This window comes from Chenopodium quinoa, unplaced genomic scaffold, assembly GCF_001683475.1.
Source record: "Chenopodium quinoa cultivar QQ74 unplaced genomic scaffold, ASM168347v1, whole genome shotgun sequence".
In the NCBI taxonomy this organism is placed as follows: domain Eukaryota; kingdom Viridiplantae; phylum Streptophyta; class Magnoliopsida; order Caryophyllales; family Amaranthaceae; genus Chenopodium; species Chenopodium quinoa.
In genome coordinates this window covers 2,579,021-2,604,412 of record NW_018745024.1, presented here as the reverse complement: position 1 = coordinate 2,604,412, position 25,392 = coordinate 2,579,021, and the positions used below count along the sequence as shown (strand labels likewise).

The 25,392-nt window shown below is 35.3% G+C and overlaps 4 protein-coding genes across 4 annotated transcripts; all 4 read right to left on the bottom strand.

Moving 5' to 3' along the window:
* Positions 1–4,496: 4,496 nt before the first annotated feature.
* LOC110708973 (B3 domain-containing protein Os12g0592300-like) lies at positions 4,497–7,565 on the bottom strand. Its single transcript, XM_021887204.1, has 4 exons — positions 7,465–7,565; positions 5,774–6,564; positions 5,503–5,673; positions 4,497–5,269 (listed from the first exon to the last, which is right to left on the bottom strand). The coding sequence occupies exon 2, from the start codon at positions 6,535–6,537 to the stop codon at positions 5,890–5,892; it is 648 nt and encodes a 215-aa protein (XP_021742896.1). The 5' UTR covers positions 6,538–6,564; positions 7,465–7,565; the 3' UTR covers positions 4,497–5,269; positions 5,503–5,673; positions 5,774–5,889.
* LOC110708816 (B3 domain-containing protein Os11g0197600-like) lies at positions 4,753–5,172 on the bottom strand. Its single transcript, XM_021887042.1, has 2 exons — positions 5,110–5,172; positions 4,753–5,034 (listed from the first exon to the last, which is right to left on the bottom strand). The coding sequence occupies exons 1-2, from the start codon at positions 5,170–5,172 to the stop codon at positions 4,753–4,755; spliced, it is 345 nt and encodes a 114-aa protein (XP_021742734.1).
* Positions 7,566–8,607: 1,042 nt separating the features above from the next.
* Positions 8,608–12,765, bottom strand: LOC110708294. Its single transcript, XM_021886391.1, has 10 exons — positions 12,512–12,765; positions 12,260–12,398; positions 10,903–11,446; positions 10,684–10,809; positions 10,474–10,599; positions 10,258–10,386; positions 10,046–10,174; positions 9,786–9,971; positions 9,272–9,423; positions 8,608–9,179 (listed from the first exon to the last, which is right to left on the bottom strand). The coding sequence occupies exons 2-10, from the start codon at positions 12,374–12,376 to the stop codon at positions 8,895–8,897; spliced, it is 1,794 nt and encodes a 597-aa protein (XP_021742083.1). The 5' UTR covers positions 12,377–12,398; positions 12,512–12,765; the 3' UTR covers positions 8,608–8,894.
* A 1,484-nt stretch (positions 12,766–14,249) lies between these two features.
* On the bottom strand, positions 14,250–23,481 carry LOC110708293. The gene is made up of 8 exons (XM_021886390.1): positions 22,942–23,481; positions 20,410–20,501; positions 19,677–19,824; positions 19,217–19,348; positions 18,975–19,124; positions 15,666–17,213; positions 14,936–15,069; positions 14,250–14,842 (listed from the first exon to the last, which is right to left on the bottom strand). The coding sequence occupies exons 1-8, from the start codon at positions 23,047–23,049 to the stop codon at positions 14,695–14,697; spliced, it is 2,460 nt and encodes an 819-aa protein (XP_021742082.1). The 5' UTR covers positions 23,050–23,481; the 3' UTR covers positions 14,250–14,694.
* Positions 23,482–25,392: the final 1,911 nt, after the last annotated feature.

Here is a 25,392-nt window from a genome sequence, read left to right as displayed (position 1 = left end):
CTTCCAAAGGGGAGGTGAAGGAGTCCCGTTCTAAGGCGGTGGTGGAAGGCGGTGAGTCTGTGTCTATCAAACAACAGAAGAAAGGGTCTCTCTCAGGGATGAAAAGGGTCAGATCTGGGCTGCCTGTTGATCCGGAGCTTCTCTGTGATGAGGATTACATGGATTTCCTGAGGGATATGCACCCTGAGTGTTTCTCTGATAATTAACCCTGCAGCGTATAACCTTTCTTCTCCTCAATTCATGTTTATTGTGTTCTTCATTTGTTTTATTGTTGCTGCTTTACTTGATTTTTGAGTCCTTGTTTCATCGTTGTGTGAATATGTCTTCTGGTAATTCTGTTTTAGTTGGTTTATCATTTTCTATGTTATGGTATTTGGTTTGCTAGTACTCTCTGTCTTGGTTGTTCTGTGATGCCTTGAATGCTGGTTTGATAATGGGCAGGGGATTGTAATGTTGATGAGTGATGAAGCCTTTTTTTTATATTGTTGGTGAAACTGTGTTCTTTGTGAATTTATGCTATTAAGAGTCCCACTCTTATGCACAATGACTGGCTTTTGGGATAACAATCTATGTTTCTCTGTGTTTGAGCAACCCCCCTTTATGAGTGATGGTGTTTTGAGTACCCACTTCATTTAATTTCCATGCTATTCTATTGTGTTATGAAGTTTTGGTGTGAAGAGTCCCAACCTATGTATGTGTTGTGTGTGTCCCAACCTAGGTTTTGTGTGACTAAGCCTTAGTTGATTGAGCCATGTGATGAAGGGACTCATTTGAATAACAGTTGCTAGTGGTAGCATTGCTCCATCAATGGCCTTATGGCCCTGGTGTTGAGGTAACAACCCTAGCTGAACTGATTGATTTACACATACCCTTGCTGATGGTAATTCAATCTTTGTTTTGTTCAATTCATGCATTCATATCATAGTAACCAACAGCTTACCAATTACACCCCATTTATCAAAATAACAATACCCTTACTTTACATGATTGCCTTACATGTGTTGTATTTGGTTGATCAAAATACACATAACCTAAGCATTACCTACAAATACTAGTAACATTTAAATAACAAACACTAATTCTTACCTAGGTCAGCAAAATACTATTAAGGTTATGTGTGGCAATCATACATACTTGTAAGGGTGTTCGCATTTCTCTGTCTTCAGTCAGCATCAACTTCCATTTATTGGTCTTCTTCTGCTGCATTTGTTGTTGGGATGAACATGGTGTCTAGATAATTGACAGCTTTATATATCAACTGCCTAGGAACATGTAGATATTTAGGAAGTACACCTAACTTGTGAAGCTTCTTCTTCATATGAGGTGGTGAGAAGTTGTTTTCTCCCTGCTTTTCCAGGACCTTTAACATGACTGACTGTAATGTTAGCCATATGTACTTGTTGGCCTTAGCCTCAAAAGCATTGTATGCATTGGTCGCCTCTTTGATTAAGTCATCCAAAGTTGTGGGGAAGGATTGATATTTTAGGGACTGAATGACTTTGAACAACCCTAGGTCTAAGACACTCAAGTCAGGAGATTGAGCTGGTCGATACACCATTTCTATATTAAAACCATTAGCATGACAAGCAGCAATAAATTCTTCATCTTTAGGGATTTGATGAGGCCTTGCATTGTCCCATTGTATTTTGACATTTTTGGGAACAGTCTCTGGCCATTGATGGTGTATTGCTGGGATGATGTGCTCCATTAGCATTTCTCTGATAGCATCTTTGTTGACATTCTGTACAGCCTTTGTTTCCAATGTACTAGCTTCTCTGCTTTTGCTCTTTTTCTTTTCCATCTATTTTTTCACAAATGGAAATATACCAAACTTTCCATCATGTAGTAGAGTCCCATCTCTTGCATAAATTGGTTTGCCTATCATATCCATGAACATGGCCTTGATCTTAAACCTCTTTGACTGTTGACACCTGTAAGGATCTTCCTCTTTTGGAAGGAGGTAGAATTTTCTGGTTTCAGGGTTCAAGTAGAACCATTTTTCATCTATGTGAATTACTTCTTGCATGTCAACAAACTTTGGGTCCCCTTGAGTTGGAATTGGGTTTATGTGACTTAATACCCACTTCAACCTGCCACCTTATGATTCGATGTCAATGCAGGATGGTTTGTGTTTGTGTGTGTCCTTAGTCTTCCTTTCTTCCTTAATCTGTGAATTGTTGAATGTGAAGCATTCAGTGCACCTGCATAGCTTCTCTCTGTTGATCTTTTGTATAATGGGACAGATTGCAACCATTCATCAGAGTACTCTTTGGGTTTTGGACCAGTCCTTCCCAATTTTTTGGATCTGACATCAATGACATTCCCCTGGGCCATTTGCTTCTTAATGTCTGCATACAATCTTGACATTTTAGATCTATGAATGTTATGATGTCTTGCTTGTTGTGATAAAAAAAACCCCTAGGCAGATCACCTCCTTGCATTTTTAAGAGAATGACATCCACTATTTGCCTTTTCTGTTCAATGGTAAGGTCTCTCCTCTTCTCTCCTTGTTGGGTTGTCTACTGATTCTGTAAAATCTGAGAGTATGCCCATTTTGCAACGTACTCATCCTCTGAATTTGTACTGGACAATGATGAGTCACTTGATAAAACTTCTTGTTCTTCTCCTAGCAACTGTTCTAATGAAAATAAATCTTCCATATCCATATCCATATCCATATCCATTAACAGATACTACCTTGTTCTGATCCAGGTCTGGCGATGGTGATGAAGTGGAGGATGCAACTTTTTGGACAACTCAAACGGAACCTGGTTTTTGAAGATTTCAAAACAAAGTTGCTGCCCCTAATTTAGCACTAATTAGATGTTAGGATGTAGGCTGGGTGTATTTATGGTAGTTTTTGAACTTGTTTTAGTGCTAACTTTTGCTGATTTTAATGCTAAGATGTATTCATTAGGTGGTAGTTTAAAATGGTGGTGTAATGAACAAATATGAATTGTTGTTTATGCTAAATACTACTGCTATTTATACCCTCTCTTGCTTGGGAAAAAAGCAAGAGGAGGGAAATATTTGAAGGAGGAAAACAAAAATTTTTAAATTTGGTGAAAAATTGGGAGGGAAAAGTACACATTCCCAAATTCTGCCCATGTGATAGTAAAAAAAAAAAGGTGGTCCCTTTTTACTTCCCTCCTTTTTTAAACTTAATCACATGCTTTTAACTCATGATTTATTCCCTAAAATCTTTTGACTTGGGAAATGTGCAACCCCCCTTTGTTGCAAGAAATAAGAAACGGAGGGAGTGTTAGTTTTATATTGAAAATCTCAACATGAACTTGAATACTTGATCATTTATAAAATAATAAAACTCTAATTGACTCTCTTATATAAATGGGTAAAAAGACTCGCCCCAACCCACTTGGTTCATGTCTAAATCATATCATGTTATCATGTCAGATTAACTTTTGATGACTTTAGATATTGAAACTAGTGAGTCATGATTATTTAGACACGGCTTAATGTGTCGTACACATGGTAAACAATTACTCTGTACCTTGTAGGAGGCGTTCTAAACGGCTAACAATGATCAACTTATTTACGAAATTGCCATGCTATAAATCATCAAATCAATAGCTAAGATCCTTTTAGACTTCGTTTATACTCTTATTCCATCTACAAAGCTTTTTAAATCCATCTGAACAAAAAGCTATTACTGAAATCCATCTGAGCAAGATTTCTGGAATCTAGGCCATAATATGCATGTTTATTGCACTGTAACAACAAAGGCCTAGATAAAGTCATAATATTTTCCCATAAGTTAAAGCTCAATACATTTATACATGCAAAGTTGGATGTAGAACATCCACATACAGCTGATATGAGCACAAAGAATGATCTTACACCGGCTTCTTGTCTGCATATAAATCTGAGATGCTCATTTGATCGTCAAATCTTTCTGCTATAGTCGTATTCTTACTTGAGCTTGTTGCGAAGAGTGCAATAAACCTTTGGAAATCGATAAACCTTATAAATTTAGTAGTAGTTCAAGATTACACCTTACCATATCACCAAGACAAAGTTGACAGGCAAATCAACAAACTTATGAATGGTTAAAAGACGAGTATACATATATCATACATGTGACCATGTCGAAACAGGGAGAGGTGGAGAGGGGTGGATGAACACCTTCTTCCCTCTCCCTTTACATTCGATAAAAGATTGAAAAATCTTGCACAAATACACTTCCTTCTCAAGTTCTTATGGCCATGAAATTTTAGTCACTACAATACAAAGTTATCTTTAAATATAACAAGAAATACAGTTGCTTAAACTGTCCATATATTCACATTTTAGATATCAAACAAGGTGCAAAGTAGAGTCAGCTAGAAATGCAGTATTCTCCTTCTCTTTCACATACTGATGATTCTCAGGCACTGAATCTGCACATTTCCGCTCGGGGGGGGGGGGGGGGGGGTAGGGGATCACCAAGAAAGGCAGCAAACTATGAGCATGAATTTGTGCTATACTTAGAGACAACCTTGACAGATAACACTACTGCAGGCAAGAGACATCGATTGGTTAGAGCATTACGAGGTTTTTTTACAGGACTCAGACCGTGACAATCTAAACACAGCATACATGGACTGCACCTTGTCAGTCAGACTTAAATAGCTGAGAGTAACTCTGCTACTTGTACTAAAAGTTACAGAGTACCAATCTGTAACACCTTTGTTAAGAGTAACATTCACCATAAGATTATAGACTCCACTATACCACCATATAAGCACTATTAATCTAGGAAAGTATGGGTGGCAGAGGCATAATGGTAGAGTCAACTCTGAATATGTCAACATTAATCACCATAGCTGCCTCATCTTTCTTGTCAATTGGTGTAAAGACCAACACATCAAACTCCGCCAAGAAATTCTCAAGAGCAAACTTTTTCCACCCTGGACCGAGCCCTTGACCTTTGTCATAGGGATAATAAGTAGTGAGCCATGTTTTCTCCCCCACATGGAGAACGACTTCTTGGTTATGGCGAAGGGAATGCTTGTGTAGCCACTCTACAGGAACATTCTGCAAAAGAGAATTCGTGGTACATCATGTTTTTTAATGTATTCGAAAGATAGTATTTGTAATAATAATCATTACCAAGAAAAATCTCTTGTAAACACAGCTAGGTCGCATTATTGCAATGAAACTATTTTCAGTCATGTTTTGATTCGCCCTTTGAAAAGCTGCTTGTTTCTCCATTCAGTAACTGGCCTTTTATTTGGGATGTAATCCTTGCAGGATGTTTTTCCAGCAGAAGCTGTTTTCAAGAGTAATGAGAAGGTTAAGCATAAACAACCAGATTTTTGAGACATATCAGCATCATTTATCACCAACACTCAATCGTAATCGAACTAAGGTATTTCAAGTAAAATATAATCTTATCCTCCGTCCTCATAGAGTGAAGATAGATACCAAGCAGACAACAATAGTTGTTTGATCCAGGCATCAACTACAGGAATAGAGGATTACCGCTTTAAAATACCAGCTCACCTGGGGAATTAGGAAGCGCCTGCTTCTTTGGTCTGCCTATTTTCCCATGAGATTTGTGACATTGATCATCTCCCTCCGGGGAACAATCTCTATAATCAGGTCTGATCACCACAGGCCTTGAAATCTGATTCAGTTCCTTGAAAGTTCCACTGCTTCCACTCGGACCCATTTCTTCCAAATCATTTATGCAACCAATAGTAACATGTCAATCCTCAATAAATTTACATATTTTATATAATATTATGGTATTTCAAGAAGACAGATTGCGTACCTGCTTTATCCTTGAATATATTAGAACAATCTACAACTGGAGTACATTCACCGTTTTCAAGGGTGGTCATCTCCTTCCTTAAAATCTGACTTAGTTCCTCAAGAGTGTCATTTCTACTAAGCCCCTTTTCTGCTAGAATCATGTACACAAAAATGCATGTTAACCATAAAAGGATAAACTAGTTCGTCGAAGACAATCTGCATGACAAAGCTACCATATAAGGCCTTCAATTTGTGAGAATGATCTATGACCCGGAAATTTTCTTCATTTTGAAAGGCGATATAGTCCCTCTTTGAAATCGGCCTAGATTCATATGCTGCATCATTTCCACTTGGTGATGGAGTTGGAGTTTTCACCTTTTCTCCTGAGCAAACCACCCCTTCATTATCTTTCTTTGATTTCTTTGATACAAGAAAGGCGGAATATTCTTCATCGTCATCCTCAATAACCTCAGTGCTCGAAGCCTTTCTTGTAGTTTTCTTTTCTATATCTCCAAGGTCAGACTTAGGATGCATACATTTATTAACAAAATAAGTTGACTCCCTCTCACAAGAACTCCCTTGGTCAAAGATTAAGACCTCAAAAGTCGAGTTGCTCTTGTATTTGAACATCAAGAGGTTGTTTTCCTTTAGACCATTAACTTTCACAAAATCTTTCCATTCATTCCCAACAAAGAGAACATTATCGGATTTCAGTAGCTCTATATCCCACAAAACACCACTTGGGCCTTTTAGAGGCACTTTATCTGGCAACTGATCTTTCATGTTTACAGCAAATTTCTGAGGTAGTACCTGTTTGATCACGATAACATTCAGCTAGCTATGAGGTAAATAATGTTCGAGCTCAAGATTTTCAAAGATAAACTTAGAACATTCTAAACCAGATTTAAATACATAAAACAATCACAGAAGATTCACAATGATCCTCAAGAACCTCAACTCCTAGTGTCACACATTTTTAAGGTCAAATGTGCTGCAGATTGTTCGTGGACGGATTTAGATTAATACACTTGAAAGATAGTAAGAGGCTCAATTACTTGAGTTTAAGACTTCGAAAAGTGAATTAGTAACAAATAACAACTAAAAGTTCCCCACACAAAGTAACAAAACATGTATATACACAAGTAACACAACAATACATCATTATTAATATCTTTTTATTAGTACAGTATATTCATAATTAAAATTTTCCCTAAGTATCAATCTCTAACCACAGAGATTTTTCATATAAAACAAATCTCATAATATCTCATCCTCACCATGAACAAAAACATTAAAATTCTTCTTTATTTCCAAATAAATAAATAAATAAATTTAAATTAGCCATTTTGACTATACTTTTTTTCCCTAAGTTGCTATTTTTTTTTTGTGTGTTTCACCCGATTCACCCTTTGGGTTAATCCGGATTCGGGGATAAATAATGGGTGGTTAGGTTCCAGTCCCCTCTCGATTGTTGTGAGGAATCAAACACGAGCCCTCCCTACCAACTGTAATCCCAATCACCACTACACCAACATCCAATATTCCAATTGGTCCTAAGTTGCTAAATTATAATTGCATGGATTCAGTTTTTATTTTATTTCATTTCCATATGTTTTTAATACCATTTAAAAGATGAATAAAATTAATTACTACAAAAACCACTTGCAAATAAACAGCATTAAAAATAATTAAATACTAAAATGAACTTACAGTGATGGAAGTTTGGGGGTAAGGTAAGATAGAAATGCATGGAGTTGAAATGTTTCCAATACATTTCCTTTTCCCATGTCCTGCATTTCTTACACCCTGAAATTTCCTCCATTTTTTTCAGAAGATCGAAACTTTGCAACAGAAAATGAGTTCCTAAACACTGAAAAGAAACAATCAGCTATGAAAACTAACACACAAAGGAAAAAGAGGGGAGAGAGAATTACCCAGTAGAAGTGTAGAATGTGTGATGACAGGTAAGAAAAACCCACTGAATTGTGCTAAATTGGGTTTAAAACCAAGGATGTGTATCATGCATTAATTAAGGTCATGAATTCATGATTGAACATCTTTCGGACAGGGAATGAGCATAAGACCATTATAAATTTATGATACAGCTACAAGGTGGCATATGGGTCGTTTGGTTCAATCGACTCTATTATTGTCATGTCATGGTCGGATGAAAATCGTTCAATTTAGCTTGGGTCCAGTAGATTTAGGTTGTAATACTTAAAAATTTATTGTTGAATGTCAAGTTAGCTTATCATGAAAATAGAGCAATTTGCCAATTTAGATATGCTTAATGTCGGGTTGTGACAATTTTGGTCAACTAATTTCAAATATGAATTACATCATGTGGGACGGGTTTATGTATTTATATTGTGGCGAGAAAAATACAAGTTAATCAATATGATAAACAAAATTATAAATAAATCAATAACTTTTATTTTGTTTATCAAATGGCAAAATTGTAAATAAATCAACAACTTTTATTGAATATGGTCCTACTGTTGTTGATATATTTACGAAAATGTCATGATGACTAGGCATTTATGTTAGGTATTTATGTTGTTTTATTTACCATTTTGCCATTTGATAAACAAATTTTGTTTATCAAATTGATTAATTGAGACTTTCTCGTGGCGAGGCCGAGAAATGGGGATTGTCATAGCACGGTGTAAGGTATAATGAGACTAGGCACACACACTTTGGAATATTAAAAGTATAAACTTGTATTTGAAATCAATTGCCACGTCACTGATTCAAATTAAAGTATTAGTGCAACTTTGTGAATAAGTGGCAGAGTGAGTATCAAATAACTAGGGGAAACAATTTCTCTTATGTGTAATACTCGAAATACAATCCTTGGACCTTAAGAAGGCTTAATTACCTTAAAGCACCATTGTTATTCGTATTTAAGAACAAATTTTGAAGGATTTGTCATGCATATAACAGGTTATTAAGATTGCAACTAAGAAATCTGACAGTTGATAATTTATACTACCATCTGTTCTTCTGATACATACACTAGGGAGTCTTAGAGTTACATTCACAAGAAATTGCGATTTTATTATATCAAAATACGCTCATGAGACAAGGCACACACTTTGTACTTTTGACCAAAAAAGAAAATAACTTAAACTAATATTAGCCTAAGAACTAATGGGGAGAGGAGGAATGGTGCTTGGGATCACTCTAAATATGTCAACATCTATCACAACAAGTGCCTCGTCTTTCTGGCCACCCAGCTGAAATACCAAAACATCAAACTCCTCCAAGAAATTCTCAAGCGAAAATTTCTTCCACCCAGTAGAAATCCCTCTATTTTTGCAGCCATAATTAACTATCGAAGCATGCCATGAATTCTCCCCTACACGAAGAATGACTTCTTGTTTGTGGCGAAATAGATTCTTGAACTGCCACTCAGCAGGAATTTGCTGCCAAAAAAAAAAAAAAAAAAAAGGATCTGTTAAACATATTTCTGACATATACTACAATGTGGAAAGATCAAGTTGCAAATAATCAGTACCAAGAAGAACCTCCTGTAAACACAAGTAGGTCGCATTATTGCAGTGAAACTATTTTCAGTCTGTTTTTGATTTGCCCTTCGCAAAGCATCATTTTTTTCTTCTTCAGTCACTGGCCTCCTATTTGATTTGTACTCCTTTGAGAAACTCTTTCCTGAAAAGATTTCCAAGCACGATAAGAAAATGTAGTTTGAACGCAAGCCAAATTTCAGAAAAACCAGTATCATCTACAATCTATTAAAACATCCATCAACTCATTCAAGAGTAATAAGATTTTATCAAGTACGGAGTACATAACATCAAACACAGCAAGGCCCTAACTTTATTCACCTCATTCATCCCTATGCAAGGGGGATTTTTTTTTTTTTTTTTTTTTTTTTTTTTTTATAAATAATCTGTTAGAACGCGACAATTTATAAGCTATAAGAAATGATAGAAATGTAAAAAAAACAATAATATATGATATAATGAGCAGCACATCAACCAAGCAAAATTTCCACAAGATGAGAGGATTACCTCTTTTGAGCCCTGATTTCTTTGAAGATGTAGGAACTTGCTTCTTTGGTTGCCCTCTTTTTCCACGAGATTTGCAAGGATGATCTTTCTCAGGGGAACTTTCTCTATAATCAGATGTGACCAACGGCCCCCACACTGAAATAGGAATGGCATCCTTGGCTATACTTCTTCCATTTGGCTCCTTTTCTGCCAATTCTTACATAAAAATATTAACACACAAACATCTTAGTGTTCCAGCTTGCAAGGAGACAAAAGGTTACCTGCTTGACCCTCGAAATCAGGAGAACAATCTGCAACTGGTGAACTCTCACTATTTTCAGGGGTGATAAGCTCCTCCTGTAAAGTCTGACTTCGATCCTTGGAAGTGTCATTTCTGTTAAGCCTATTTTCTGCCATATCATGTAAATTAAGTCATCAATTTAACCAACACGTAAATTAGCTTCTTGAAGAAAATCTGCTAAGCAATGCTGACCAGATGGTGCTTTCTCTGAGTAAAAATTGTCTGTGACCCGGAGACCATCTCCATTTTCCATGGTAAGCAAGTACTTCACTTTAGTCTGACTCGGATCAATTGCAGTAACATTTTTAAGCAGTGGATTTTCTGCCATATCATATTCATACAAGTGTAAGCAATTCAGATAACTACAGAATTTATGAGAGATAGCTTTTCATTTCAATAATTAGATACCAGATTGGGCCTTCAATATGTGAGAATGATCTGCAGCTAGAGAATTTTTTCCATTTTCAGGGGTAGTCAGGTCCTTTGCATTCTGAGTCAATTCATCGACACTGCCTTTTCCATTTGACTTCTTTCCTGCCAAATGAAGTACACAGAAATAAATAAACGTTTCCTATTAATAAATAACTCAGCTTCTAGTCTCAAGAAGATCATACTTACTAGACTTGGTCAGAACTTTTTGAGAATGATCTTTCTCAGGTAGAATTCCTCCATTTTCAGAGGTAATCCTGTCTTGGTTTGAAATCTGATTCGGTTCCTTGAGATTTTCATTTATGATTGACTTCCCTGACAAGTCATGAACAAGAAGTAACACAATAAATCGCCATACTTAGATGAAGCATGTTTTCATTTCAGACATTAAAGTATTAGAATGGTTACCAGATTTGATTTTTTTATCACTTGGCGGATTGAGGGGCGGTACTACCCTTCTTAATCTGCCTTTAGGTCTTGCAGCTGCACAAAGCACACGTTTTTTTGAAGTTGGAGCGTTCAACTTTTCTCTCAAGCGAACCACTTCTTCACCATCTTTCTTGGACTTCTTTGTAACAGCAAAAGCAGGACCTTCATCATCATTATCCTCAATCTTGTCGCTGGAAGCCTCACTAGCAGTCCTCTTTTTTTGGTCTTCGAGGTTAGACTCAATAAGCCTATGTTTCTTAACAAAATAGGCTGATTCCTTCTCACAAGAACTCCTTTCATCAAAGATTAAAACTTCAAAGCTTGAGCTCCGCTTGTAATTGAACACCAAGATGCAATTTTCATTCAGATCATTAACTTTCACAAAGTCTTTCCATCCATTTCCAACAAATAAAAGATCATCAGATTTCAGCAATTCTATCTCCCACAAAGCGCCACTTGGGCCTTTCAGAGACACTTTTGCTGGTAAAGCATTCATGTGTGCAGCAAATTTCTCAGGCAGTACCTATTCATAATTGTCATGATTAAACTAAGATCAATATGCAGTCAAAGACTCTCAAAAGAAACAAAATCTTAATATTTTCCAAGATAAACTTGTAACAACCAACAATTAGGCTACAATGTATACACAACAGTCAACCATACATCATACAATAAGTCATAAAAATTAGGCTAAATGTATAGACAACATCTAAACACATAAAATCCCTCTGACAAAACTTAGCACAACCATCCATAAGCGTCTCACAGTAATTTCTATTCAAGTAAATCACAACCGTGACACCCATTCGTAATTTCGATACTTCCATACGACGTAAGTAGCATCAAGTAATTCCTCGCTCAAGGGTTTTCATAATCTATGAGAGTACTTACAATTTCTAGCACATGAACAGGAAATTATAACAACAATTGGCACAGATTCCTTTTATGATCTAGATAATTTTAAAGATTCACATCAAATTATAATGTCATGACTAACTTTCTACTGTAAACACTTCTCTAATCTCGGAATTGGGGTAAATCAACAACACACATTGTATGAATGCACAATAACAAACACTTTGCAGCTTTTAAAGAGCATCAATCCCTCTATAACTGTTTGATTTAATCATCGCAATTGTAGTTCAAGTTACACTATCAACACGCCTATTAATCACAGAATGAGGAGCAGTAAAATCAAATTTTTTTTATTAGGGAAAAAAACTTGAAATCTTTAACAAGGGAATGGGGTGAATTTCCATAAAATAAAAAATTAAATTAAAAAATACCCAACAAATAAATAAATAAATAAATAAATAAATAAAATTGAAGAACTTACAAGATGATCATGGAAGTCTGAAGTTAAGGTCAGACAAAAATGTACAGAATTAAAATGTTTCCAATACATCTCTTCTTCCCATGTATTGCAACAATTACACTCTGGATTTTCCTCCATTTTTTCCCAGAAATTTCCCTTCCTATTTAATCAAAAATCAAACAATTAAAACAAAAATAGAAAGAAAAAAAAAATACACAACAAATGTGTAATCAACCCAAATCAAAGTGAAAAAAAAGGGAAAGAGTGAATTACCCACTAAAAAATATTAAAAACCCAGATGAAAATTGATGAAGGAAAGAAAACCCCACATAAAAATTGAAGGAATGAGGGTAAAATTGAGTTGGGAATGTGTGATTTTAGGAGAGTAGGGATTTGAGATCAATGGAAAACGTTACTTGATGATGTCCTTATTTTTAGCAGGTTACTGGTTTAATGGTTTTGTCTATTTGTGGTTGTAACAATGTATTCCGTAACATGCATTAAAGCCTTCAAGGTGGTGGGAATCGTCGAGTGGACTAGTGGAGTATCAAATATCAATGCCTGGTATTTGCATGGGTGAAAAAATAAAATAAAATACTAGAGACTAGTGACTAGAGACCGAGTGGCATCGCATGAGGTGTCAAAAACTAACCAAAACTGTATGATCTAATCGAGGGAGTTTCAATTCATTATTTTGATAAACAAATGTCGAAATGGTAAATAAGTAATAATAGATTTGCAATATAATATTTTCATAATTATATTAATAATTGTAAGCTCATATTTGATGAAACATTGATCGACTAAGGGCATATTTACATTTATTGAACTAAGCTGAATTGAACTGATTGAAACTGAACTGAACTGAACTGAATAGAGCTGAAATGAATATTTTATGAGAGAAGGAAATTAGGAGCTAAACTGAACTGAACTAAACTGATTAGAGCTGAACTGAACTGAAATTAAGCTGAAGTGAGCAGGCCCTAACCCCTACAAGGGCTACAACACTTACCTAGTAACTCCTAAATCACTAACGAAATAACCCCTCATGATGGATGGCCACACTGTGTGGCGAAACACATATTAATGAAATATTATTGACTTATTTACAATTTTACTATTTGATAAACAAGATGATAAACTTGTATTTTCTCAATTCAACCTAATTTAATTGTTAAGGGATCTAATATACAATAATATTATAACATTATATAAAAATAAATACAAGTATATTAATCGACGAATATGAAAGGTAAAAGGTAGACAATTTAGTCATGGTACCCAAACAATGTAGATTGTATGAGATTGATTGACAACATTTCTTTGTTGACATATAAACATTAATAATAATGCGTAAATATGGCTTTTGATTAACTTGGGTCAGGTTGTGGCTAAGCTTATGGGATTTAAGGTTGTCGGCGTAGCCTACCACCAATGGGTTGTCTAGAGCAGGTTCAAATTTTGTAAGGTAAGGTCTACTACCAATGGGCTGATCCAAGGGTCGATCCAAGGGTTGGCTCGCAAGCTTCTATAAATGGATCGGAAAAGTGGAAAAAAAAAAGAAGGAAAAAACGGTTTTTTTTAAGTGTCACGTGCTAGGCGCTTGAAAGTCAACGCTGGAGTCGGGCGTTGACTAGTCGGAATAGCACTTTGTCCCACTTCATAACCAAACACAGCTTATAAGGTCCCTTGTTTACAATATTTGTCTTAAATAAAGGTCCTTCCTCACAAAGCCGCCCTCTTAAAAGGTCTTTACTCTCAAATTTTCCATAAAAAAAATAATTCTAAAGTATAAAATTACATTACCACATACAATTAACAAACATAAATGCAGGTTAATTTACTAAAGGATCAAAACTGTAAGTTTTAATACACAATTAGGTCAAGAAATTCATACCCTCAAAGAGAGGGGAAGAGGGGTAATTAATTCAATTTTTTATTAAAATAAATAAATAAATAAAATAAAAAATAAAAACTTGAAATTTACAAGATGATGGTGGATATTTGGAGATGAACATAATTACTGTTACTGTACTTTATTGATAGATCTTGCATCAGCTAGACAGCTAGTACTATAATTAAATACATCTTCACTTGAATGAACAAGAAGCCAGACTATAAAAGATTTCCTGATCCCTTTAATCAAGATATCTGAGGCAAAGAAAAATAAAAAGAGCTTCCTCAAACCGCAGCAAGTTAAATGCAGTAGCAGAGCTAACAGAAGGTTAAACAACAATGATCTACAAAATAAAATGTTGCTCCATTTACGAGAGCTTCTACACCGAATTTCACTGCTATGATCATGTTTATTTCTATAAGAATAAGCTCCTAGGTTTGTGGTTATCAGCATTCACAGCATACATGGACATACCCTACATCTCATTTATATATATATTCTCAAGCTTGTATTGAAGATCAGTGGTGCACTCAATCACCACAAGGTTGCTTCTTGTAGTCTATAAACTAAGATTAAGCTTCTCAGCTGGATATACACTGCTTGTACTTCCACTTTTTTGACCCTTCTGCGATGGCTTAGTTTTACCCTGTATCACAAAGTGAATTGGTCGCTTCTTTGCTTCAGAGAGATTCTCACGCCTGTTCTTTCTGTAATGCATGGAAAATGAATTCAATGAGAGAACTTGGTATGCATAGCTTTAACGAAAAGTTACTCATTTGGATAGACTATTCCATACGTACCTGAGATGGAGCAAGAAAACAGCAATGCCTACTAGTGCAGTACCCTTGACAACTGACTTCAGCAATTTCCTTTGGGGCTTATGCACTGGTAGATCTTTTTCGGTATCTTCTTGCTTTACAAATCCAGACTCTCCCTATATGAAGCCAGACAAATGAAAGAACATATTAGATTCCTAAACCAGAAAATAGCTATTCAGGTCATGTGAAATCAGCCACCACCACCCACTATGAATTTTGTGATTGGCATGGTCTATGTAAAGATCTAGAACGTGCGTGCCCTTAATTCTAACCAGTCAAGACTTGGGCTTTAATATTTTCAAAAAATGAGTTTTAGCAGGTGTAAGTTTTAATAATTCAGACACGAGATCAACAAGTTTAAGCAAAGAGCAGCAAGTTCAAAAAGGTTCGTATAAAGACTTGTTAGGAGAAAAGAACCTAACAGATTACCAGAACTTCTGGAGAGAAATATACTACTAAAGCAACAGCAAAATAAATGGGGAATTCAATTAGTAAATCCTAATTTCGTAAATGCTTAGGAGCAATCTTGCTATAAATTACCCGTTCAGAGTTAAAAATAGAAGTAATTTCAAAAGCAAAGGGAAACAATTAAAAAAAAGGTAGGTAGTTTTTTTTTTTTTCTCCACGAAACAACAAAAGAAGCATAGATTTCACACCAAAGAGTTAAGAGGTCACATGCAAATAGATCATCAGCTGATTATGTAGTATTCACCTTTTCCGCCTCTTTCACACAGTGAAGATGCTTATGATTTGTATCTTCCACAATTTTAGGGGATTGAGCTTCTGACTGAGGATCACAAAGAGCTGAAGCAAAACTATTAACAAGATTTGCATTATCTGTGTTACTAAGTTTGTCATCAACACTTTCAACAAGAACATTATGACTCTCAGATCCCTTCATGGCATCATGACAATCGTTTAAGAATTTCGTGCCATTCTCAGCCACAACCATATAAGGTACAGAATTTAGATTCATGTGAGGCATATCCAACAAATTACTTTCATTGACATCCATAAAGTTGTTGCCAGAGTGATTTTCTGTATAATCAGGTGTGATCTTCTTGTCATCAAATGACATTCTGTCATTTTGTATCGGAGAACGATGAAGCTCTGTATAGATAATAGTGTCTCTTACAAGAAGCGATGGAGATATGCTGCTTGAAGCAATAAATCTTGCAGAATTCAACTGATCATCATTACCATTTGATTTAACAGCAAGCAAACTTGAGCAATTGCAACTGTGCCCATCACAATCAACAGAACAAGGAGAGTTCTCTTCATGAGACCTCAATTGACCTGCCACATCTTCTGAAGTAGCATTCCCATTAATTAACCTATTATAGCAGGAGTTTTCTCCAACATTTAAAACTTCTGTACATGTATTAGATGCTTGATTCTCACTATCATACAAAAAATCGGGATATTCTGAGGGTTTGGAAACAAAAGGGCCTTGTATTAGAGGCTCACTGGAAAGAACCTTGTCGTCAGTCTTCCCATGAAAACAGGGTTCACCAACATCAAGAACTATGTCACGGATAAATGGTTCATGTTTGACTGAGTTATTGTCTGATGGTACATCCGTATCACTCAAATATGGAGCCTCAACGACATGAAATTCATCTGTTACAGCACATTCAAGGGGTTCACCCAACTCGAAGTTCTTGTCACAGTCAGCTATAGAAAGGTTGTTTGAAGTTCCAAGATGTTTGTTGCTAATATCATCTCCAATCTGATAAATACCATGAGAAGTTGTGTGGCTTGTATCTACATCTTTATTATCATGGGATACACAATCAACTTCATCATTGTTGGCATCTTTGACATTTCCAAAATTCAAATGACTATCTTCCCAATCAATTGGGACATGCCTGACATCACCAAATTGATACCCATGATTAGTCTCACTATTTAGTTCTGGAACTTTACTGCTAATATGAGAGCCAAGATCGTTTGAGGATGGCATGCTAAGCTCTCCATCACTGTAATAATGAGAACAAGGTGAACCAACAGATTCAGCGTTAGATGGAGACAGGTATTCATACTGATCATCGTCCTCATTTTTGAAGTCTGCTCCCATGCTTAACTGTAATTCTGAACTATATTCTCTGACTACTTGTGGTGAACCCGAAATAATTGGAGATTCAGCATCATAAGCATAGTCTGATGATCCAGAAGATTCAGCAACCACAAATTTGCTTTCAGCCTCATCACAATTGTCTGAGTAACCATTACTAACAGCGGAGGTTGAATTAGACATCCTCTGCAAATGGCAGTTACAGATTGTCAGGAAAATAGAGCAAAATTATTGAGAGCAATTGCAATAAAATATATTTTCTATTTTCTCTATAAAGAGAAAAGAAAACAATTCGGCTAATACTGAAACAAATATACCCCTTCCTTCCCTTTTATTTGCTCCCCTTTTGGTTTGTCACTTTGGGAGTTTGGGTTTGCCCCATAGGCCCATAGTAACAATGGCTAGAAGGATCACCACTTTCCTCCCACATCTACTACACTGGCTCCAGCAATTCGTCTCTTAGTCCACAAAAAAAAAAAAAAAAAAAAAAAAAAAAAAAAAATCAATCCATCAAAACCTTTATCCCAAAAAATGGAGCCGGCTACATGAACCAAATATTTATCTCCTTTCGCCATCAATGTTCCCTTACCTCCATTCCCTTTAATCCAGTGTTACATGCTCCTGCAAATCCAATTTCTTCATGTTCTTCTTAGCTTCTTCCATCCAAGTCATCTTCGGTCCTCCTTTCCCTCTTCTAAGCTCCCTCAATCTCAACCCTTTACTTTCCTTACTTGTGCATCTTCCCATGATCCCATCTCCGCATGACATGCCTAAACCAACGCAATTGGTCTTCCTTATCTTATCTACAATGTCCGCGACTCTCTCCTTCTAATATCTTCAATTCTAATTCTATCGTTTAAGGCGTTCCCACACATCCATCTTAACAAACGCATCGCCGCTATTTCCATTTTCCTATAATGATCTTTCCTGAATGCCAAACCTTCTAACCCATGTAGTTTAAAGGTATACTCCGGTCACACAATATTCCAGATGTTGCTCCCCATTTGAGCCATCCTGACTTAATCATGTAGGATTATATCTTGGTCGATTTCTCCAATCTTTTGCAAAATCCACCCTAGGTATCTAAAATATGCAGTCAAGGAAATCTCCTTACCATCCAACATTATTGTATCCCAACTTGACTTCCTTGTATTGCTAAAACTACATTCCATGTACTTGGTCTTGCCCCGACTTAATCTGAACCCGAGATTCTAAGAATTTCCTCCATTGCTCCAATTTGGCATCAACCCCACCTCTAGTTTTATCCATTAACACAATAACAATATCATCTACAAACAACATACACTAAAGTATCTTACCTTGAATCAGCCTTGTTAGTTCATCCTCCATTATTGCAAAGAGGAAAGGACTAATGCCAACTCTTGGTGTTAATAGGGTAATCCTTTGTTACTCCCCCTACAAGTCTTTATATTTGTCTTGACATCTAGACACATATCCTTAATTAGGTCAACACACTTACAAGGAATAACCATCTTAGTAATTACCAAAGCACATCTCTTGACACTTTATTATAAGTCTTTTCTAAGACAATGATAATCATGTGTTATTCCTATGTCCTTGCATTATAATGTTCCAACATTTTCCTTATCAAATGCATAGCCTTCATGGTAGATCGTCCTAGCATAAACATAAATTGGTTTTTGGAGATTCTCATAAATTTCCTCAGTCTCAAGTCTTATCACTCTCTCCCATAATTTCTTGGTGAGACTTATGAGTTTTATACCTCGATAGTCTGAGCAATCTTGAGCATCCCCTTTGCTCTTATAAATTGGTACCAAAGTGCTCAACCAATTAAAAATAAATAAATAAATAAAAAAAGCAAAAAAAAGTAACAAAACCCCAATGGGGAAAACAAAAATGGACAGCGGGCGTAGTAAGACTACTTGTCCTCTATTCTTGTTATACTTCCAAACTTTACAAACATACCTGCCAAACTCTAACCCTTGAAACCTTTTCTACTTCCTGTTCAGCTGAGAGTGAAGAGGTTGACTGTGACATCTCTAGGCTCTTCCGAATGCCTTCAACCATGTCAGTCGGCATTGCTAAAGTGCAAGTGACACTATCAAAATCAGGAACCTACACAAGTTTACAATTACAGCAATACAATCAATTAAACAATATGAACCAAAAAAAAAGACTTTGTACACAAATGATGTTGGAGATATTACATTTAAATCTCTTAACCGTGATTTTTTTGATAGAGAACGTAAACACATGCAAACTTTTCGAGTGTTCCTCCTTTCCACAACATCAGAGGGAGCAAAGAGATCAATTCCGTCTATGCCCAGATTTTTGCACATCTGCAAATTGAAAAGGATCTTAAAAAGCTTAAAACAGGTTGCTAATATTTCTAATATTAGACACCATAACACTCAAATGCTCATGCTGATGGGTTTCAGTTGGTTAATGATTCACATAGCCTAACTAATATAATTCAACAGTAATCCACTAAAGAGGGAACTCATATTTGCAATTTCTTTAACAGATGAATATAAAAATGAAGCCTGGACAGATAAATGACCATATATTCAATGAAGTGCATGAAATAAATTGATGAGCACAAGGATAATAATGCATGAGTGCAGTATCAGACTATCAGTAAAAGGAGGTCCTTGGTGTAATCCCTACCCTTAAAAATGAATCAACATTATAATAGGGCATATATCTCCGAGTGCTCTTATTTGATGCAAGAGTTTTCCATTCATACACTTTATTCTGAGTATCATCCACATGAAGTAATGGTATCCTTTTAGATATCACCTCAGACACTTCAAATCTACAAAAACAAACAGTATGTAAGCAAATTATCCATCAATGGAACATCAAACTGAGGGCCTAAGGCAAAAGCAAAATAGAGCACATGTACATTACTTGTAGTCTTGTACACTCGAGTCTTAAGACAAAAAGTGTTGATACTTCTTTCAAATTGCTGTTAATTATGACAAATAAGAACTAAATCTAATAAACACTAATTATTAAAACAACTTCCAGTAAGAAGATAATCCCCGAAGGTTAAATTTATTTAAAATCTTCAATGCATAACAGAATTTGGCAACTTAATAGAGCATGATCCGTCTGATCAATGAGTAGCTAAGTTCATCCAACCTTGTCAAAATTTCACAAACAAGGCATCTCAAAATTTTCTGTGAGCTAAAAGGTAAGATACACTGCTCTAGCCTTTTATGTGTACAAGAACCCCCCCCCCCCCCCCTCTTTCAGCTTCTCAGTTTTGTTGACACAAAGAAAATGTACGTTGGTTTCCAATTTTCCATGAATTATTAGTAGTGTTAAGAGAGTGTACAACACTACAACAAGTTGGAGGAAACAAAATGTAATAAAATGAGTGCAAAAAAGATCTTACAGTAGCTCCCCATCAGCAAGTAAATCTGAGATGTCTATCTGTTCATCAAATCTTATCTGCAACACTTCTCCAAGCCATATTCTTGCTTGAGTCTGTGGCATAAAGTACAATACAACATTGGAACTTGATTTATAATATGTGATGTTTCTCAAAAGTTTACAGGTCAAATTCAAAATAAACCCCAACACATAAAATGGAAAGGATAATACGGATGCATATAATAAGCCAAAAAACAGAAGGAAAGAGGGGGGGGGGGGGGTCGAAGGGTTTCCTAACTGTTGAATCATATGTTGGTTCTTAAGAAACAATAAGAGCATATTTGACTCCATGTGTTGTACTCCTTCCACCCAGAATTAATAGTCACATCATCAAAGAGTAACATGACAGGCAAATCAGCCACCTTATCAAATAGGACTTCAACAAGTTAGGACCTAAAGGATTTTCTAGTTATTGAATCATATCTTGGTTTTAATAAGAACATGTATGAATGTATGATTATTGATTGTACTCACCTCCACCCAGAATTAGTAGTCACATGGTTCCAACTCTTTTTATGTCCCAATTCACAATTGTGTAATTACTGTGATATCATCAGTTGTCTGACTTGTCTCGCATTTGACTGTTCATTGTACTAATACTTTTCGTAGCAACACATATTATCCACACCTACATATTTTATTTTTTTGGGGGGAATAGATCCACATCTAAAAATTTAAATCACTAGACACATATTTTCAATAAATTCCTCTTTTATTTTTTATTGCAAACAAGGGCCAAGGCCAAACAAAACCAAAGAAACTAAGCTACCATACGAGGTTTAGCTCCCCTGACAGTGTCCTTCCACAGAAGCTCATTTATTTTTATTAGAGGAACATCGAAATAAACCAGCCTCTCTTCAAGAACAACCCCTACATTAGTCAATGCTGTCAATCTATCGGCTACTTTATTCCCTTCAATAAATACTTATTGCCAGTTATTGGACAAAGTTTTAAAAAAGAAAATAAAAATAAAAAAAGGAACTACTTCATAATAAGCCATGATCAAATATTAAAAGGAGAGTTATCATACAACTGTACTTTCTTCAATTTTCAAAACAAAAAAGGTTGAAAAACTTGAACCCGTTTTTCAGACGGAGTAATTACAAGCCAATGACTACTAAACTAAAGTAAAAAAGATTTAAGATTCCCAAATTCTTTTTTTTAGTACAAGAAAAAGCAGTAATATGCTTAAACTGCCAAACACCATCCCTTAATTCACGCCATAATATCTGAAAAAAAAAAGAATTTGGGAATCTTTTTTGCGAAACGACAACCTACTCTAAGTCTAGTGCTGAGGCAGAGTACAGGGGCGTTGCTAATGTGGTTTCTGAGTCGTGTTGGCTTCGAAATCTACTTTTAGAGCTGCATTGTCCGATTAAATAGGCAACATTGGTGTATTGTGACAATGTGAGTGCTATTTATCTTTCTGGCAATCCGGTGCAACATCAACGAACAAAGCACATAGAGATGGACATTTTGTTTGTTCGGGAAAAGGTTGCCCGCGGCGAGGTCCGTGTTCTTCATGTCCCTTCTAAGCACCAAATCGCAGATATTTTTACAAAGGGGCTTCCTCGTGTGCTCTTTGACAATTTCAAGGATAGTCTAAGTGTTCGTCCTCCTCCCGCTTAGACTATGGGGGTGTGTTAAGATATATTAGTTAATAATATATCTTTGACTTTGTATATAATTAGTTTCCTCTGTAGCTTAGAATATTTGATGTATATCTCATAGCATAATTAGTGCCTAGTCTTTAGCTTGTAAATTGTATATATTCTCAGTAATTGGAATGCAATAGGGACGGAATACATTTCCTTCAAAAATATCTAAATTCCTATCCTACTTCTAATCTTCTATTGCTTTACAAAAATTAAGCTTAAAAGTATTTGTCTATTTGACATAGCAACATTGCTAAATACTCCACTAAAATTCTATACGAAAAAAAAAATACAAGGTTGCGATTGTACAGTCACATTAATTCCAATTGTTTGAATTTTGTGATGGTGTTATTATATTGTACTCATAAATTACCAAGATTTTTTCTATTTGGTTTAAGTAAATATGTATATTCTATAATCATTTTTTTTAGTTTGAATACATGGGTATTTTTCATTTCACCTAAAATATCGTTGATTTTCAACCTATTCAAAACTAAAGTTACTTAATTATTCTTACAAAAACAATAGTTTTATAGTTTATTATGAGTATTTATTTTTTTTTGCAAATACAAATCAACAAAATTTAAACTCTCCCCGTAATAATCAGTAAGTAGTTCAACTTTATTTTATTTAAAAAAAAAAAAAAAAAAAAAATTAAATAAAATAAAATTAAAAAAAAAAAAAAAAAAAAACACTACAACATACGAGTATTTGATCCTTAATGCCTCATTTGAATAAAAAAAAAACACGAGTATTTGATATTTAAAATTGATATCACACTAAAAATAGAAATCATTTGAATAAAACCCAAATTAAAAATTAAAAAGAAAAAGAAAAACCTGCAAGTAAGCATCGTCAAGCTCACGGAAGTTAGACTCAGTTGACGACATCCTTTGCGGCGGCTCATCTTCTACAACCACCGTCGACGCCGCCGTAACACCAACCATCTTCCGCCGCCGCAAACTCTTCCCGCCAAAAAATTGAGGAGAGAGAAAGAGGTAGACAGATAGAAAGTGTGGGGCTTTTGCTGGTACTTGGTGTAATTTTGAGATGTGATCCTTAAAGTCTCCACCCTTTTTTCTCTTTTTTTTTATTTAAATTAATAATTGAATTTTTACAAAAATTAGAAAAGACAAATAATTTATTCTGGGAAGATAGATGCCTTAAATTAATGGTGATATCACTCATATAGTGTGATATGCAATTATATTCATTATTATTGTTGTCTGTGAGTTGCTTTTTTGTTTTTGACTAAAAATATAGGTCACTTCCTCTAATTACCCAGTGAGCCCTTTCCCTAAATAATGTTGGGAAATTATCTAATTCCCAAATTACAGCTATTCTTTTTTTAATTCCCACTATACCGTCCATGTCAGCTAAGGAAAACAAACCCTTTTTTTTTTTCTCGGTCCAGCAACAAACCGCTACTTCAGCTACTTGAAGTAGCGGTTTATGGTTTGTTTTGTAAGTTTTTCTTTAAAAACAAAATATATGTAAATCAGTCAAAATTAAACCTTCAAGTACTTGAATAGTTGTATCCCCAAGTTCCATTAACCTTTGATAATCGGTGCAATTTGGCGTGCAATCGGTGCCGACAATTACAAATCCTTTGATATATCCTCGTTTCTGGTTATATTCTCACAGCAATCATTGTCGGCAAACAACTGTAGGAAGGCGTCAATGGTGGCGAAAACGGCTTCCAGCGCGAGGGATTGCTGCGTTGGAAGGCTACTTGAGGAGTGTCGTTCGAATTTTTATTTTTATTTTTTTCTTTTTGGATGATTCTGCTGAATTACTTTACAAGGGAAGGGGAGAAAGTGATTTTATTAAAAAATTAATTAGTAAATACAAACCGCTACTTGAAGTAGCGGTTTGTAATAAGTAAACCGCTACTTGAAGTAGCGGTTTTTAGTAGCACACCGCTACTTGAAGTAGCGGTTTTCTAATAAACCCGTTTTTTAAAAAAATTCCCACTGAACTGGTGACGTGGATGGTATGGTGGAAATTAAAAAAAGAGTAGCTGTAATTTAGGAATTAGATAATTTCCCAACATCATTTAGGCAAAGGACCCTTATTAAGTATGGTTTTTATAATTGAAATTTTGACTTACTTTTCAATTTTTCATATAATCATATTTAAGATGTTTTAAAATGTTAGACACACTTTTAATTTATTTACGTTTTATTTTATTGGAAAACTCATTATACTATCTTAATACCTTACCTCCCCATCGCTATTAACGTGTGTTAGGTTTACGGAATTTTGGTATAGAGTCATGTAATTTAAATCTCATACCTTACTTTATAGGTATGAATTTTGAAAACCTTGAGAGAAAGATGAGCTTTATTAATGCTAGACATCCAAGGACTATCTATATTTCAAAATCAATGCCCTATTTTGAGTGGCACATTTCACAACTATATATACTCTGTATATAATTATTAATAAGTATAACTGATAACAAGTTGGTGTTTAAAAATTTTACATGATGGCTCTGTCTAACAAGTTAGTACATGATTGTTTCATCTTTAATGAGTACGAAATATAAAGCACCAATATTGGTCAAAATATTGCATCTTTAATACGAAATATAAATCACAATATGTACGGATTAGTGAAAGGGTTTGTTCTCTTCAGTTAAGTTCAGTTCATTTGAACTCTAATCAGTTCAGTTCAGCTCTAATAAGTTCAGTTCAGTTTATCTTTATGTCTAATGAAATTGCTAATGATAATTAAAGCCAAATTTCATACTTTTTAGCATATATTACAATAATAATAATAATAATAATAATAATAATAATAATAATAAAGTAGATCACAACAGGCCCAAAGTAGATGTGTGAATAATTTCAATCAAAAGAATTATATACCTGTTTCGGGGTTTTCTGATGTCCTGCGGGAGAGTTACAATTCCGAGACTGGAACCGGACGTCTGTACCTGCAAAATAACGGAGACTCCTGAGAGCTCCGCCTCCAACGGTCAAGTTAGTACCTGATTAAGGAGTAATCAATACAGAAAGTAAAGTAATGAGATCTCTCTAGGTGAGAGTGCTTAGTGTTGGTAATCTGCGTCGTTAGCGAGATTAGCCGGTTGTTAATAAGTCTGTTCTTCTCTGCTTGATCTCTTAATTATTCGGTTGTTTTTTTGTTTCCTGATTAATGAGGATTAATCGAGTATTTATAGCCTTGGGAAGCGTGCAACTCTCTAGGTTTAAGGTAAACCTAGGGCTGATCGGGCCTCTAGACTGAAATGGGCCTTGATGGCCGGTTGTCCCACTTGGCATGGGTGG